The sequence below is a fragment of the Aspergillus foveolatus genome, assembly GCF_047715535.1.
Source record: "Aspergillus foveolatus strain CBS 279.81 unplaced genomic scaffold BDW70scaffold_161, whole genome shotgun sequence".
NCBI classification, from domain to species: domain Eukaryota; kingdom Fungi; phylum Ascomycota; class Eurotiomycetes; order Eurotiales; family Aspergillaceae; genus Aspergillus; species Aspergillus foveolatus.
In genome coordinates, this window is record NW_027396225.1 from 3,397 (window position 1) to 19,885 (window position 16,489).

The following is a 16,489-nucleotide window of genomic DNA, read 5'->3' on the forward strand; positions in this document are numbered from 1 at the left end:
GCTATTTCTGCCCCGTTTGTATGAACCAGGGTTTCAGCACGGAAGAGTTTCTAAGAAAAGATAAGCTTCTACTGCACATAAGGCAACATGGCCATCCAAGATTGAGCAAAGAAGAAATGGAAGCGGTTACCCAGCATATCCCTCCACCCCAAAACTGTGTTGATTGTCTCTGCCGGCATTCTGCCATATTCGATGATCAAGGTGAGGACAACAGCATGGATGGGAACGACAACGAGGCGGCTCACGGTTCCAATACTGATCTTCTGGGGCACCCGCTCGAAGCTGTCAGGCGCGCCGGCGTTCCTAAAGAAGAGGAGTGGAAGATGACTGCCAAGTATAAAAACAGCAGTATTAGCCTAAGCAAGCTCGAGGCGACTGGCTCAATGCAGTCTGTCACTTCGGATATGGAAAGGATGTCAGTGCGGCAGGGCGCGGACCATATGAGCTACATGAGCCAGAAAGGCCATGCTAGTGTAAGTCAACGCTCTTGGCCAGATTCATCGTCATCCTAAGAAAATATATACAGGATTACCATAACCTAAGCGCGAGCAAGGCGCCTATCGCCCAGTCTACCCATCACCACCCGCCGTCCTCTGTTCAGCAACCCCTCGTTGCACCCGTCGCTGCTTCAATTCCTCGGTACTGCTTCGACAATGATAAATACTGGTACATCATTGAAGTCAAGATGGAGGACGATCGCTGCTGGGAGCTGTGTTGATACTACCATGACTTTCATGATATCCAGATTGCTCTGTTGACGCAGTTTGACGAGGAGGCAGTCAATCGGGGCAAGCCCCGAACCCTGCCATCCTTGCCCGGTCCTGACGTTCACATTACTGATGCCAGCTCTGACGGCGGTCGGCACAATTGGGATGAATATATCAAGAGGCTTTTAGCTATGCCTCCACACATTACACAATTCGCTTTAGTCCGTCAGCTCTTCGCGCCTCGTCCGGGCGACTTAGAGATTGATCCGAGTGCTTTCAGGGAAGATGCTCAACTCTCAGGTGGCTTTTCCGAATTTTCTAAGGATTCCAGTTACATGACTGCCTCTGGAGGGCGTAGCAGTGGTCTCAATAAGGCGGACTATGGCGCAGGACATATGCAAAAAGCACGCCCAATACCCGAAGGTATGCCATTCAAAACCTTGCAAAAACTGCCTAATTAAGTCTAACCCTTACCAGGTGGGCACAGCTCAAGGTATCAGTCGAACTCAAAAAGGCGGCGGTTGTCGTTGCAGGAACCGCTCGAATTGTCTGAGCGCCCTCGAACATGCAGTTGGGAGTTACTGCTGTTTGTTGCCAGCATACCTCAAGAGCAGCGACTGACATTTCTGCTGAAGAGCGTAACACTGACGATGTCAGAGAATGGTGTCAGAGCCTTGTTATGCGAGGACATCATTCATGAGAGGTATCACACGGATGGCATTGATCTCGTGGGGAATATTGTGGTGGCGCTCGGGCGTAATAATGGTATACACGGTGAGTAGTGCTTAAGCACCATGCGATATCCATAGTCCTGATAAGAAACAGAAAGCGGTAGTACGAAGATCCAGACATCAAGGAGCCTTATCGCCGTGACATTCTGTGAACCTGATTCCGAGTCAATCCTTTGAAAATTGGTGGTGTGGCTATGCTTGACCTTCCGTCAACCAAGACATGGGGATATTTGCCTATCAACCAGTGAGGTAGACAAAAGCAGAAATACTACCCTCCAGCAGCTATCACGAGCAACGCCTGATATCACCTGTTGCTGGTTCGGCCTCTTTAAGACTACAACAATTACAGTATTACCCGGCATTAAGAATAATGGGGGAATGGTCATGGAAACTAGTTTCCACATGTTACTTCAAATGGCAGCAGTGGAGTATCCTGTCTTGGTTGATAATAGTCTGGTTCTCATGGGTTACTCAACTGCTCTGGTTCCTGTGCAATTGATCAACAATGAGGTAATACTATGGCACTTAGAAACCGCGAACCATGACTGTCAGTTGAGGACGACTGAACTGTCGGGGATCAAGGGAGATTGGTGGAAGACCACCGATATGGAACATCTGCAGACAAGAAAGGCTTTACTTGGCTGGTGCCCGGAGGCTATTACACTGCTTGGAACAGGTTAGTTGAACACTGTAGAATGGTCTGGTGCGAAGACGAAGCAGTCCACCTGGACTTGGAAGGGAGCAAACTTGCAATTTATAGCTACGTCTACGGCTCCGCTCCAACTTGGGGCTCAGGCTGGCCTCACCTTTGATCGGTCAGTCAATACTCTGCGATTCAGTGCCGCAAACAATTATCTTAAATGCCTGAGTGGCAGCGCCAAAGAGCAAATCATCCTTTTTGATGTTGTGGATGCCAGAGGGTGGCTGGTTCCGTTGATTTGCGTGTTTCATGAAATGCTTCTGGCATATGGGCGAACAATTCCAATAGAACACTGAGAAGCTGATATACCACTGGCCAATCCTAGCACTGGCGGAGCGGCAGCCGCGCTATCAGTGCTTCGAAATAGTGGGGGAGTTGTTCTTGAAGGATCTCAGCATGATCGCCTAACTGTTCGGGATTTGATCCTTGGCTTTTCCTGCAACCTATCCCGCACTATGCCGCGACGCCCAAGCCGCAGCGAGATATATGGATATGAATTCATGGACATCATGATGGACTCTCACAGAAGCGAGCTTAAGAGGTGTCACAAGACTTGCTAACCTCTTTGCAGATAAGAGGCTGTAGTTGGCCACCTACGTGTATCAGGGGAAGTAACTGCCTGCAGCCTCATAATCTCGTGTTATTGAATCCAGAGCCGCTAATTTGGAGCCGACTCTAATATAGAAGCACGAACGCAATTTTAGTAGGCAATCATAAACATACAGTCTACAGACCTGGCTCGCAGTCGCGTCCAACGCCATGTCAGCGATTTTGGAATAATGGATAGTCGGATGAACAAATGGCCTACAAGTCGAAAGAGGAAAAAGAAAAAAACATACAACAGTAGGGATTCGCATGTGGTCACCCACCATACTACTAACCTACCGGCGTGTGGCTTAAGTACGGCTGAGCGGACGGGAAGCCCTGTTCTCCACACCCTGTGGTCGTATGTACCAAATACTTGGGAAGATTAGTTGATATAGTATAAAGTACAAGTTTCGGATTTCATTGTCAGCAGAGGACTTTTCGAATAAGCTGTCACTACCAAGCAACCTATGTTAAGTAGGATTCTGCAAGGTCTCAGAATATCGCAGCTTAGGCAGCAGTTTGAAGCATCAATATCATATCCTGTTAACTTCCCGCGGTACTAGTAAACCCGATAGAACTTCCATACCATACAGACAGATCGTTGGCGGCATGCAATTCTGTCTATTCTGTATATTCACTGCCAAGGCCTTTCCCCTGTGGGAAAACTGGTGGCGGCGCTGGTAGATTTGTTTTCAACAGCTGGTTACAACTCTCCTTCGGTATATTCAAGATGCTAGAGGGATAAGAAAAACGGGCAGGTCTATGAGAGACATTCCACCCTGTGGAGGAAACTATTTGTCACGTCTGCCTGGACTTCATGGATCTTCCGTTCCTCATAAAGTCACCACCAGACAACGTAATATGTGACGTATACGATGACCTGGCCCTAGGTTGACTTCCAATTGCTCCACGAGCCTCAGGGCCTCTGCCTGAAAGCTGTCCAGCCGCTGTCGGCAATACTCGAAACTCCCTGTGGACTCGATGTAGCTGATGGCGGCGAGTTTGAGCGCCTCGTCCTCGGTGCGTTGCCGAAGTATATCAATCAGAAAGGTATTATTCGGTGCTGAAGAAATGCTGTGGATCATGGGAAACGAGAACTTCCCTTCTGTGAAATCTTCACCATATCCTTTGCCCTGGTCGCTCTGCAGGTTCTGATAGTCGTCTCGGATTTGGTAGATGATGCCCAGCGTGTCCGCCAATTTGCTGCAGTCACTGCTTTCGTCAGCCTTTGCCGGCATACAACAGCATTCTGGAGCCTTACACGGATACATCACTCTGAGACTGTAGTAGACCCACAGCGAGCCGAAATAAACCTCCTGTCTTGTGTGTTACTATCTCCATGTATTCTGCTTCCGTAGGACAGATCAAACTATCCCGATAATAGAGCTCCAGCCCCTGGCCCCTGTGGAGATTCAATAGCTCTGCAATAAAGACTTGTAAGCTCTTGAGGCTCCCTAGCTCGGCTAGCCTCTCTTCGGCAAGAAAGTATGCAAAATTGGCCGAGTTAATCGTTTGCGCCGAACCATATATGATATGGGCAGCGGGCTGTCCGCGCCGCAGCTTGGACGAATCTTGAATGTCATCGACACTGCGGACTGGTCAGACATCGAATTGCCGTTTGAGGACTCGGAAAGAACAGACAGCAAAGATGCAGTGTGTAGGAGTTCAACCACCTCGATTATTGTCTGTAGTGTATCGTCCCGCACCTTGAACCACTCGTTGAATGAGAGAATAAGCTGCGTGCGGAGCTTCTTTCCGGGTAGAGATAGCAGGTAATCGAGGGGCCGGCAGATTATCTGTGAGTTGTTGCGTTAGACTGCCACCTTTCATGTCTCCTCGGGAGGAGAAGCACCTTGTCCACATGGCTGCTAGGTCTGTCTGGCCCTGAGTGCTGGAAGTCCTCCCTTTCCAAATGTTGCACCCCAGATACCGTGTAAGGTGGGCTTGCTGGCAGTGCTGAGATTTTAGGAGCATTTGCCTCATTATTGAACTCAGTTCTGTCGGCAGGTCTACTCTCTCGATCGGAATAGGGCGTTGACGATGAATTCTGAGCATGGTGTTTCCAAGAGAGGAATATGCGTTGCGCCAGTGTGGACACTGTCCGTAGAAGAGAATTAGTGGCGCCCATGTGTTCAGCTTGAGCCTGCCTCAATAATCAGAGCTCGCGGAATTTTGAGTGAAGTTAACATGAGCTTATCTAGCGCTCAACATCGTGTATTATTACAGTGGTCTGACGAAAGTTCGAACAATAGCCAGAGAGATCGCCTACGATATCAGACTTAGTGACCGTGTTTCGGTCATTTTATTGGCCCATAAAGAGTAGGGCGATTGAACTTCTGTCAACTACTGTATGAGAGCAGGGATTGGCCGCTACTAGGGCAGCGTATAGCGGTCAACAAACGGAAAATCCCGGCTGCTACCTTCCGTTAAGAATGTAGCGCTGTAAGATAGAAAGCAGAATCAGCTGGCTAGGCTCTAAAAGCAAGATATGACGGAACTGCTGCGGGCAGCAAACCAAAGAGTTCCCAGCAGTGACCTGGGCAGAAGAGGGGCGTTGCTGACTGTTACACAACAATGATTACTCTGCATAGTGTCCTGTGTGAGACTAAAATAATGCACTTATGTTGTGCTATTGTCTGTTCTATACCATGGGCAGTATCATACTGCATCTAATTGTCAATCAACTATGCCCAACCTCAACAGTGATTCATTAAAAATGGACTGCACGAGGAAAATAGAGAATTAGCCGGCAATCATTGAATCAAAAACAAACATAATAGTCCTAACCCAGAATGAATAGTAATTACCGTAGGACCTTGTAAAATCCGAATAATGTTGTCAAATTTTCCCTTATATAACGCAAGACAGTCATTTCCCACTCAACATCCCCTAGATGCTAGTATAATGTGATTACCACCATGGCATACCCCCTCTCAGCAAACGCCTCCCCCTCTTTTCGCTGAGGGACCAGGATGGAGCTACGCTTCCTTCGCAAAAGCAATAGACTCGGCTTCGTAGTAAAGCCATATGGCGGCACTACACGGCCCGCACAGGGATGCTACCACTAGAACCCACATGAGGCCGCAAACAGTTTTGATCGAGACCGCAGGCATGCCGGCATGATGATGGTATAAGACCACGCACCAGGTCAATAGTGCCACAGCAGAAACGCCATAATCCCATTGGAGGAAGTGCTGTATGCCTTCCTCAATGCTCGTTACATGCTTACCTCCCCAGGATAGCCTTGGCACGATGAGGAATTTCCCGTCATGACAGGAGGGAGGCACGCCAAGCTGAACGAGAAGTACCATGCCGATCATGGTCCAATGGGGAAGCGCGGAGCAGAGAAATGCAAATGCAAATGTATGCTCTCTGGCATATGTAGCAGTATGTTCGGACGAGCCGGACCATGGCGATCTGTTTGCCAGCCATTGTAAAACCTGCGCCGAGAGCGAGACAAACACCGACCACCCTTGCCAGAAAGCAATCAGCTGCTGCTTCATGCCAGCCGAGACAAGCCTGGGAGCAGCAGCCGAGGCCAGAAATAGCGGCGCGCCATAAAAAACAACCATGGAAGTGGATAGGCAGTATCCAGAAGGAATGTGACGATCTCGCTTCAAAGCCGGTGATTGTATGGATAGGAGGACGGGCACCATTACACCAGGGCCGATGATCTGGATTGCAAGGCCCCCGATCATGGTCCTATTCTGACACATCAACATGGCGAGCGAGTTTGCCGGTCAGTTTGAACGCACCTGACAAGGGACTTGAGCGGATTTGCGCTCCTCCACGCATGGGTGCCGAGTATGCCACAGGTTGGCACCATGCCACCCGCAAAAGCAAGAGCGTAGAGTGACAATGGAACTGAGTTTCCACTAAAGACTGGCCAAAAGAAGAGCGTACATGCGGCAAGAAAGCCGTCCAGGCGGGGACAGCCCGTGTAGTGTGTTCTTAGTGGCCCTGCGTCTCCTGGGAGCGAGTTTTTCGCCTTCAGTGAGGAAAGTAATGGGATAAAGCCATTCTGAAGGGACAAATAATACTTGGCGTAAACGGCCAGGAGGGCGAGACATCCCATTGTAATTCTCACACTGTGCCTGGCATCCATTCTCGCAGCCTCTTTGATTAGTACTCTGACCCTCGAGCAACTCGCAGGTGGTTAGGGCTATATATACGCTCTCAACCACGACCGACAAAGTGACCACGTCGTAAAACCCAGGGTCAAAAGTTAAATGTGAGAGACAGGCAATCACGGTGCCGCACGCAGTCCGTTTAGGTGGCTTTTTCGGACAACTTGCCCTCTTTTAAGCTTACTTTGCACCCAATCCTCAATTGGTTCAGACCACCCTTCGTATATCAAATCTGGCTATAAGCTCTAGATGTCTTCCATAATACCGCCACCAATACCGCAGAGTAATCGTGCCTGACGGTAGACTGCGCAACTGACCAACATCCTCGATCTACTTGCCAGGGGGTGCTTATTATGGATCAAGCTATATTGACAGCTAACCGGTGGTGCCTGCTCACCGTTGTCGGTGCTATGATATACCTGTTGTTTAGATGGTGCACTCACCATGGGTCGCAGTCGGTGCGTAAAGTGCGTTTTGGTCATGTACCAGCATGGGAAGCGCACATCGGCCAGAAAGCCGTATCATCCACTGTGCCGACTGTGGGCAGACCGGGTATCTTGGGACCCTGGATAGACGCTGTTACGTGGGCGTGGGATGCCAGAGATCGGATCCAGAAGGGATATAACCAGGTACTAGCTCAGTCACTCCTGGATACCAGTGCTCTGAAGATGATTGACTATCATCAGTATAGCGACTATGCCTTTCGGGTCTCAACGCCCAATGGATGGGAGACGTGTATCTGCAATCTCGAGATGATCAAGGAATATAAGAATCTTATGGACAATCAGATGTCTGCCTTGGCGGTGACCTCGGAGGTAGCTATGCCTAGGACCGTTCGCTCCCGACCCCGAGCCCTAACGCAGACAGACCTTTCAAGCCAGGTATACGTTGCCCGGAGGTGACTGGGACAACATTCACCAGTTGCCTCCCCAATCGGCTGTTGCTCGTGCTCTTATGTGGCTCAAAGGGCGAGCGGCGAATGAGAAAGACCCATACTCCTCGGAAATGATGGAAGTCTTTGAATGTGCTTTTCAGAGGGAAATTATCATTCCTGCACGGGGTAAGCACAGATAGAATTTCAAAGTTGCCGCGCCACTAAAGTTATGCTGATTGCTTCAGATCATCTGGCAATAGCCTGTTTCCCTCAATACTGCCGAGTGGTCGCGGCCATAACAGTCAAGGCTCTTTTAGGATCGATGGCTGCCGACTCCGGGGCCATCGATCAGTTCGTTAAATATGCAGAAGCTGTCCCTCGTGATGGGTTTCTTATTGCAATCTTCCCTAAGATACTAAGGCCGTAAATACTGACTAACCCTTCTGCAAAGACCTGTGAATACTGATTCTTTCCTAGCTTGGTGGCACGCCTTTGCACTGCGCCTAAACTCTCAGACCAGCTGATTAATCTTTTGCTTGAGGAGATCGGGAGACGCCGAGCAATGAATATACATGGGGAGCCACAGGTATGAGTCCCTTGAGTCAGTGGGGACCCTTAAGGCCCAGAATAATTAACTGTCACAGGACATGACCGACTGGATGGTCCAGTGGGTGGAAAAGAATCCTAAGAACTCCATGAGAGGCGCCGCCGCTCGAATTATAGCCACCTTTTTTGGCGGGATTCACACAACCACCCAGGTGAACTGGAAACACATGTGCTGACAACAGGAAAACTGCTAACTCCTGGACTCATGCAGCTCATTGTTCATTCGCTATTCGAGATTGCCACCCGGCCAGAGTACGTGCGGCCCCTGCGCGAGGAAATTGAAGATGCACTTGCTGCCCATGGCGGCTGGAATAAGACCTCCCTCGAGAGTATGGTGAAGCTAGACAGTTTTGTGAAAGAATGTCAGAGGTACAACCCTCTTGATGCAGGTGAGTCTTCCTGTCATCCACGCGAGATCCAGTCTCACCTCTTCCCAGCGTCATTATCACGCCAGGCCACCTGCGACTTCCAGTTCTCCAATGGCCTCCATCTACGCAAGGGCACATATCTCTTTGCCCCCAATGGCCCTATGGTAGGAGACAGCCATCTATATCCTTCTGCGCATGAATTCGATGGCATGCGGTTCTGGAAACTTGGCCGAAAGGCGCAAAGGCTGCAGGACTACAGACTCGTCGCTTCCAGTGCGACCTATTTGCAGTTTGGGGACGGACGGCACATCTGGTAAGGGCCCTCCTCGGAGCGATATGTTCGATTCTAATGTCACCCACCCCGTTCTAGTCCCGGTCGCTTCATGGCCGCCGATGAGGTGCGCCTTCTCCTAGCGTACACTTTGTGGCGGTACGATGTCGCCATTGAAGGCCATCGGCCTCGCCCAAAAAATACAACCTTCAAGAGGTTCTGTTTCCCTGATATGTCCGCAAAGATTGAGTTGAAGACCAGACTGTGAGAATCCGGTGCGGGCTGATAGATTCGAGGTTTTGGTTGATGAAGCGATACTCATATAAGCAAAGAAATATATGAAGAGAGTTATTTTTCAGAGACACACCTGATACCGCATCACCCTCGTAGCGACCAAGTCGCCGCTATAAGTTAATTGACTGGCAGCTACTGACTAAGTCTAATAGAACTAGCACACATGTTCTAACTTTCAGTCTTCCAATACCCCGTGAGCATATCATTCAGGCTAATGATATTGAGCGGAAAAGAGATTGGGCCGCACAAGAGGCCAGAAGTATCTCACGACCAATCCCAGCAGAACTACCAGGACGAGCGCTTCCTTTGGTGCCATGAAAACGCCCTCTTTCCTGCTCCGATATATCTCCCACGCCTCTGTTGACGATCGAAGAGGGAGGAAGGCACACACCTCGCCGTTTGCAATTGTCTTGGATGCCATGTCTGCGGGAAGGTCACCGGCATAAGGGGCATAGTATCTACCAAACAAGGTGTTGAAGAGCCCATCACGGGCTTGGAATCTGACCAGAAAACGAGATGAATTGTAGATTGACTGGACCCGGGAGTAGCGAGAGTTCCGGTAATCTTGCAACATCGCCCCGACATCTGTGGCGGTGGGTTGCTGGCCAGTCCTGCTATTCACGAGATGGTTCAGCAGGCTTGCTAGTCGGGCTGCGTCCTCAATTGCCATATTTGCACCTTGTCCAATGTTGGGTGTCATCTGCAAACAGAGAATTTATGTTAGACACAGCGACTCTCTACTGGGCTACAAGAGTATATTACCTTGTGAGCACTGTCGCCTACCAGTACCATACGGCCATGATGCCAGGTTTGGAGAAGGCCCTCCTCTAGTGGAGTCATAGTTGCGACTTCCCTTTTATCCCAGACCTGGCCGAATGTAATATTCTTGTACAAGCGTCGGTGGCGGACACGCTCGGCAACCACCGCGGCAGACTCGGGGCCAAAGCGAGGATTGTCGGGGTACCTGTACCTTTGATCCAGTTTTTGGATGAGGAACCAGTAGACCCGCCCGTTTTTGCCGTGGATGGTGACGATGGTTAGCCGGTCATGAAACGCGTTGACCTGCTCTCCCACATTTAGTCCCTTGACTGATGAGGAGATGCCGAATACACAGCAGTACTCTGTGGCAATGCCTAGATAAGCCTGCCGCGTCAGCCTATTACTGTCTCTGATGATATTTGTGTCTTGCCTTGCTGCTCCTTTATCATTATCCCTTGTCCAAGTTTCTGGGCTGCCTTCCACATCTCTGACCGCACCCGGCTGTGCACGCCATCTGCGCCCACGACGAGCTGGCCGGTATAAGTCTGCGCATCATCGGTGGTCACGGTGACCCCGTCATCAGATGCTAGCACTGATACCACTCGAGATCGGAGCTGGATCCTGCTCCGGTCTGAAAGCTTGGTGTACAGTATCTCAAGCAGTTTCTGCCGGTCTAGAAAGGCAATCGGAAAGCCGAATCTGCCTTCCTCTTAGCCATCAGGCAATACTTTTCCAGGGGCCGCGAAACAGCATACTACCTTTGATGGATGATTCGCGGATAGGAGGAGCTGAAACTGAACCCGTCGGGGTATGAGATAGTGGCTGTTTCTAGGGGCTCGATTTGCTTCTCGATCTCGCTGTATATTCTTAGCTGGTCAAGGATGCGAGATCCATTTGGGAGAATTCCCACAGATGCTCCCACCTGGGGTGCAATCTCAGTTGCCTTTTCCAGTATGAGAAAATCGATACCTAGGTGTTCCAAACAATGTGCGAGGGTCAATCCCGCAATCGAGCCCCCGACGATAATCACTCTAAAGGTCGATTTCTCCATCGCTGCATTGAGTTCGACTGATATTTCCTCCAAAGAAAATCCAACTACTTGGACATAAACAAAGACCGATTGATACCCTGGCCCTCTCGCTCGTCATGCGCACTCCCTCCGAGAGATCCGGACAAGAACCTCGCGTTCACCATTAGCAGCTCACATTCGAGAGACCCGAACATACCCGACCAAGGACAACAAACAAAAGTTAGGAAAACCATGTAACCGTATGATATTATGCGCTATTTGCCATACAGCCACATGCAAATGCAGGCCAAATGGAAATCAGCAACTCTTGGCGTTATGCCTCTCCAACATCTATCACACTGATACGCCGCAAGTTCTCATGCGCTTTAATCTGATTTATCACCTGCATTAAAGCCACTAACAAGAGATTGTTATTCCTGTACAACACTGGCGAAGAGCCGTCGAATACTCCGTGTGCCGTACGCATCCTCTCCGCGTCCATCTTGAGCAAACCACCGGAAACTCGGCCTTGCTTACTTTGCCTTCTTTTGAGAGATAGTCATCTTTTCATACCGATTCACATGCCAGAAGAAGATACCGTAAGATCCATCTACCAATAAGAACACCGCCAGGCTCCATAACACCAAGGGGCTGTTCAACCATTCAAAGGATTCAGGCCAGTATCTCCATCGAAGTGATGCAAACCCCACGGTGCAGCAGGACCCAAGAAACCGCGACAGCCTGTAGAAACTAAGCACGGGGTAGGACGAGAGGGGTTGGGAGGCTTACCAGAGCAGATAGGACGCTCCGCGCGTTCGATTGCGGCACAGCAGCTGGCAAAGTCCGCCAATACTAAGAAGCAGCTGGCATATCACCGCTCCCCAGGAGTAGGCCAGGGAAGGCCCAATCTCGGCCGCGAGGGCCAGATGACCAGTGAGGCAGCCGGAGATTCCGACTATGAAGATCCATGGGAGGTTATCCCTCACCAGCGGAGCGTGAGCCCACTCGTTGGGAGAGAATTGGATGGCAGCATAAATAATGGCAAAGTTGATGAGAAGACCTGCAAGAAAGACGCCGCGCTCTGCAACACTCTGCGAAGGGTAGATCACAGCGTAGACTATCTCCCAAGCGATGTTGCAACAAAGAGGTATGATGGCCATTCCATATGTCTTTTCTTGGAAGGACAGGTAAACCATGCCGATGTAGTTAATTACCCATCCTAGTCCCATTCCAAGGATAAACAGGTCTGCAATGGGTTTGACCGCATGATATTCGGGGGGTGCCTGAGAGACGTCGAAGCCGTCCATGAAGGGCGTAAGCCGTGAGCGAACCTGAGAGAGAAAAGAAACGTGTGAATAACGAGAAGGTGCACTGGCGTTGCTGGCGCCAGGAAGTGGTAGTTTGCTCTGCTATTTATGGATGACCAGGGTCAGCTTATGAACCAGTATGGAATACCGGTCTCCACATGATCATCTGCAGTTTGCAGGCACGCACATACACTCGGAGTGGCCACTGTAGGCATGCATTCGCGGTGCAGATGCATGCCAAATCGATATGATGTGTTATCAGTCTCTTTCGTGAAATCAAGACACCCGTGGTTCAGCCTGATGTCAGCGTGTAAGTGATTTAAGAATACTAAGACCTTGACACAATTAACCCGCTGGCCTCAAGCTCTAGGCCGATATCATTTGGCCTGCAAACTTTGTATCTACATCACTTAAAATGGAGAGTGGGCGCAACTTTATTATGGCGGCGAGCTCTTTGTCCACGGCCACGTCCATTGCGGCTCTCGTTTCCCTACTCGGCTTTTACACAATCATTGTTGACCGACTGCCACTTCGTCGATGGTTCTCCCTGAAGGACCGGCTGATAGGAACCCATAACCCCGACAAGATAACAGGCATTGAATGTCCGTACGCTTATCTCCGTGAGGCCTACGGCCACCATCACTGGGCTCCCTTCATTTCCAAACTCTCGCCGACTCTCAAGAATGAGGACCCGAGCAAGTACCAGCTTGTCAATGAGATCATGGACGCTATACACCTCTGTCTGATGTTGGTGGACGATGTAAGTGCTTTCCGCCTTCTGCGAGGCCCGCCACGACCCTGTTGACTAACCAGTGTATCCTAGATATCTGATGGGAGTGACTACCGCAAAGGTCGCCCTTCTGCTCATAAAATATACGGTTCATCGGAGACTGCAAATCGAGCATACTATCGAGTTACTCAGTTCCTCGCTAAGACAGTACTCGAGTTCCCCCGGCTGGCCCCGTGGTTGCTGCAAGATCTGGAAGATATCCTTCACGGTCAGGATATCTCTCTCATCTGGCGCCGGGACGGCCCAAGTAGCATGCCTGCGGACCCTCACGAGCGTGCTGAGATGTATCGGCAGATGGCGTCGTTGAAGACGGGATCTCTCTTCCGGCTGCTAGGGCACTTGGTCCTGGAGGATCGAACAATGGACGGGCCCTTGACCCAAGTTGCGTACGCTAATCCTTGCAACATCACCCACACAATCAAGAGCGCCCAACAGCTGATAATCCGCACAGGTGGTATTCTCAATTGCAGAACGATTGCAAGAATGTCTTCTCTTCAGAGTATGCCAGGATGAAAGGCGCTGCGGCGGAAGACCTCAACAACAAGGAGCTGACCTACCCGATTATTTTGGCCCTTAGTGCACCAGGAGGAGAGCACGTTACCCGGGCCTTGGAGTATCCATCTCCTCGTAATGTTCGTCGAGCGCTCGGCATCATTCGGAGTGAGGCGGTTTATGGGCCGTGCATGAAGGAGCTAAAGCAAGCAAGTATGGGAATCGAGGACTGGCTTCAGCTCTGGGGCCGGAAGGAGAAGCTTGACCAGCCGAGCTAAGTTATGTACATATTCACCTCGTGTTTTGTGTCGGGGTGAGATAGGTGGTATTTGCTCCCGTCGTACAGAGTAGATTGGTAGGCCAGTGAAGAAATGATGAAAATGTTGGAAAGTGTGCTAGATAGTTGAACTCACCTTCCATTCAAGAGTACGTCCGAGCCTGCCCAAGTAGCATCAATCGATAATTTCGTCGCTTGTGCTCACGATGTTGGAGACATCATAATAAGGAAATGTTTGGTTGACAGTTTGGCCATGTGCTGACAGACAGCATGACCAGTTCTGGAAGATGTCCAGATAGATATGTGAAAGTATTGGATGAGCAAGGTAAATGGAATATAACCCCAGCCGGCCAGATTCTCATATCCTCCACGAACAGCAATTTGGGTGGACGGACTAGGTTGACCTCCTGCATTCAGGTAAATCACCTCAGTCTAGACAGGTAGAGGAACCAGTGATTAGATAACCAATGCATTTTCAGGATCTAGCTACTTTCTTCCCTCTAGCCTATTTCCTATGGAGGCCTCAGTTGAGAGCTACGTGGATGGATTCGCTCTGATCGTCCACTCCCCAGTACGGCAAGAGCATGACTGCTCACGCCCTTTTGATGAAGATAGGTGTGGACACATTGGGTACAATCTTGTCACCAATGACCATGTTCCTGGGACGTTCCTTCTGATCGGGCCCAAACTTGAACTCGTAATCAACTAGAAACCTTGATAGGATGGCCTTCATTACCACGGCCGCGAAGAATCGCCCCGGACACGCATATCGTCCCAGCCCAAAATGCATACTTGTGGGCCCTGTGCTGACGAGCCCAGACGTTGCTCTGCCTTCCTTCATAAAGCGAAAGGCATCGAATCTATCGGGATCCGAAATAATGTCTGGGTCGCGGGAAATGGGACCGGCGGCCATACAGATATGGGTTCCTCGCGGGAGAAACAGGCCGTCTGTCAGGGTAAGGTCATGTTTAACAACCCGGTGGAAGGAAACTAGCCTCAGTTAGCGGTTTAGCCAATCATGAGCACCTTGAGAAGGGAAGGGGAGTGGTGACCGGTGTCGTACGTTCTCCTGGAGGGTTGAAGCGCTGCGACTCCTTTAGGAAGCTATCCATTGCCCTCAACGCCGTAAGGTCTTGTTGGCTGGCGGAAGACCAATTAGGCAGTACAGTAGCTATCTCCTCGCGCATAGGGGCAAGCCAATGGGGCATCACAAGGAGATCATACAGTCCATGAGTCAGGGCCATGGCGCTGGTATGAACCACAGCCATGCTTGTGATTCCCAAGAGCCGCTGCGCCAGGTTGTGAGGTTGCGACTCTGTCTCATTCTTGGCTAGTTCCATCATCCACTGCAAGAAATCATCTGGCTTTTGGTAGCTGGAGCCTTGCTGGGCTTCGAATTCCCGCCGCCTCTCGATAATAGGGCCCAGAAACTCCTGATTAATGTAGGCTAGTTGCCGATTGAGTCTCCGGCTGCTAGGTAGAATGCGTCCCACTATCGGATGGAGAAATCCTGGTATAGGACGCAACAGACCGATGGTCATGAAAATGTCTTTGGTATAATCAATTGAAATTTGCAGCCACTGTTCATCTCGACAGAGATCCTCGCCGATGAAGACGCGCCCACCAACTCGCGCAACAATCCGGAGAAAGACCTCATATGGCTTGATTACTGCCCACTCCTCTGCATTATTGGTTCCGTCAGCCATGGAGGAAAAGCTAGCTCTGTTGCAGCAATGTCTTACCTTTACATTCTGGAACCTCGACTTTAAATGCGTAGTCCAGCTCCGAGATGATCCGGGGAATCAGCCGACCTTTGCAGGGCATGTTATAAAAAAGGCTCTGTCCCTCAGCGCTTCCAACTCACCGATCGCCGGAGTCAGCTTTTTCTGAATAGTCTCTGTATGTAGGTGGCTGTCCGTCAGAATGGTCGTATAGTCTCCGACGTGATCCTGATTCAAAGGCGCCAATGTCAGAGCTCTCTCTCTCTACCCTCTGTTTGCCAAGCGACTCACAGAGAAAGTTGCCTCGAGGGCGTTCAGCGCGGTTGAAGGGAGCTGACGGAGCTCCTCTGCATATTTCGTCGGCAGCACAACCAGGTCCCCGTCGGCCTTGAGAACTTTGTACCCCTGAGCATTGTTCTATCGGCGGCGGTAAGTACGCTCACAGTCTGAGACTCAGAGGCCTCACCTGCTTGTAACCTTTGTCAATAATGTCTCGTGCTTTCCAGTTGAACAGTAATCGAGTTATAGTCGTGGGCATATAGGGAACGGGATAGCTGATAGTGGGCACCTTGACGTTCGTCTTGTAGGCCGGGGTGGGAAGGATGAGATAGACAAGGACAAGGACAACGACCATGGTCCAAGGGAACCAGGTCTGCTGGGGGGTAGATTGCGTATCCATAATAGCTGCTCCGTTAAGTCTGACGCGTCTGCGTTGCGCGGAATAAATATCAAGGACGGAAATACACTGTTCTTAAGCACTGGAAGAGGTCGGCTTCTGCTGGAAGGCAGTCTTGAAAATTATGGGGGGTTCGTGCAAACGACCCGAATGGTGCGTTGCTTTTAGGGCCGGTCCGGACTCGGTGTCGGA

General features: G+C 50.4%; 7 protein-coding genes across 7 annotated transcripts; 3 read left to right on the forward strand and 4 right to left on the reverse strand.

The window, feature by feature from the left end:
* Positions 1 to 215: 215 nt before the first annotated feature.
* BDW70DRAFT_164919 (uncharacterized protein) lies at positions 216 to 1,615 on the forward strand (the record flags this gene model as incomplete). Its single annotated transcript, XM_073741594.1, has 5 exons — positions 216 to 473; positions 527 to 679; positions 746 to 1,130; positions 1,185 to 1,481; positions 1,533 to 1,615. 5 exons carry the CDS (start codon positions 216 to 218, stop codon positions 1,613 to 1,615), a joined length of 1,176 nt encoding a protein of 391 aa, XP_073590796.1.
* A 1,814-nt stretch (positions 1,616 to 3,429) lies between these two features.
* Positions 3,430 to 4,854, reverse strand: BDW70DRAFT_154532 (FPP/GGPP synthase family protein; the record flags this gene model as incomplete). Its single annotated transcript, XM_073739874.1, has 5 exons — positions 3,430 to 3,459; positions 3,638 to 3,952; positions 3,996 to 4,314; positions 4,368 to 4,522; positions 4,657 to 4,854. The coding sequence occupies 5 exons, from the start codon at positions 4,852 to 4,854 to the stop codon at positions 3,430 to 3,432; spliced, it is 1,017 nt and encodes a 338-aa protein (XP_073590797.1).
* Positions 4,855 to 7,206: 2,352 nt separating this feature from the next.
* Positions 7,207 to 9,240, forward strand: BDW70DRAFT_164921 (cytochrome P450; the record flags this gene model as incomplete). Its single annotated transcript, XM_073741595.1, has 8 exons — positions 7,207 to 7,668; positions 7,721 to 7,913; positions 7,973 to 8,150; positions 8,205 to 8,313; positions 8,372 to 8,485; positions 8,545 to 8,722; positions 8,771 to 9,014; positions 9,072 to 9,240. 8 exons carry the CDS (start codon positions 7,207 to 7,209, stop codon positions 9,238 to 9,240), a joined length of 1,647 nt encoding a protein of 548 aa, XP_073590798.1.
* Positions 9,241 to 9,477: 237 nt separating this feature from the next.
* On the reverse strand, positions 9,478 to 11,076 carry BDW70DRAFT_154533 (FAD-dependent oxidoreductase; the record flags this gene model as incomplete). Its single annotated transcript, XM_073739875.1, has 4 exons — positions 9,478 to 9,966; positions 10,029 to 10,399; positions 10,456 to 10,724; positions 10,784 to 11,076. The coding sequence occupies 4 exons, from the start codon at positions 11,074 to 11,076 to the stop codon at positions 9,478 to 9,480; spliced, it is 1,422 nt and encodes a 473-aa protein (XP_073590799.1).
* Positions 11,077 to 11,567: 491 nt separating this feature from the next.
* Positions 11,568 to 12,417, reverse strand: pyr4 (meroterpenoid cyclase pyr4; the record flags this gene model as incomplete). Its single annotated transcript, XM_073742129.1, has 2 exons — positions 11,824 to 12,417; positions 11,568 to 11,775 (listed from the first exon to the last, which is right to left on the reverse strand). Exons 1-2 carry the CDS (start codon positions 12,339 to 12,341, stop codon positions 11,568 to 11,570), a joined length of 726 nt encoding a protein of 241 aa, XP_073590800.1. The 5' UTR covers positions 12,342 to 12,417.
* A 340-nt stretch (positions 12,418 to 12,757) lies between these two features.
* On the forward strand, positions 12,758 to 13,901 carry BDW70DRAFT_166978 (polyprenyl synthetase family protein; the record flags this gene model as incomplete). The annotated part of the gene is made up of 3 exons (XM_073742130.1): positions 12,758 to 13,101; positions 13,165 to 13,517; positions 13,583 to 13,901. Exons 1-3 carry the CDS (start codon positions 12,781 to 12,783, stop codon positions 13,899 to 13,901), a joined length of 993 nt encoding a protein of 330 aa, XP_073590801.1. The 5' UTR covers positions 12,758 to 12,780.
* Positions 13,902 to 14,492: 591 nt separating this feature from the next.
* Positions 14,493 to 16,255, reverse strand: BDW70DRAFT_154536 (cytochrome P450; the record flags this gene model as incomplete). Its single annotated transcript, XM_073739876.1, has 6 exons — positions 14,493 to 14,890; positions 14,964 to 15,581; positions 15,643 to 15,711; positions 15,765 to 15,849; positions 15,913 to 16,038; positions 16,088 to 16,255. 6 exons carry the CDS (start codon positions 16,253 to 16,255, stop codon positions 14,493 to 14,495), a joined length of 1,464 nt encoding a protein of 487 aa, XP_073590802.1.
* Between the last annotated feature and the right edge of the window lie 234 nt (positions 16,256 to 16,489).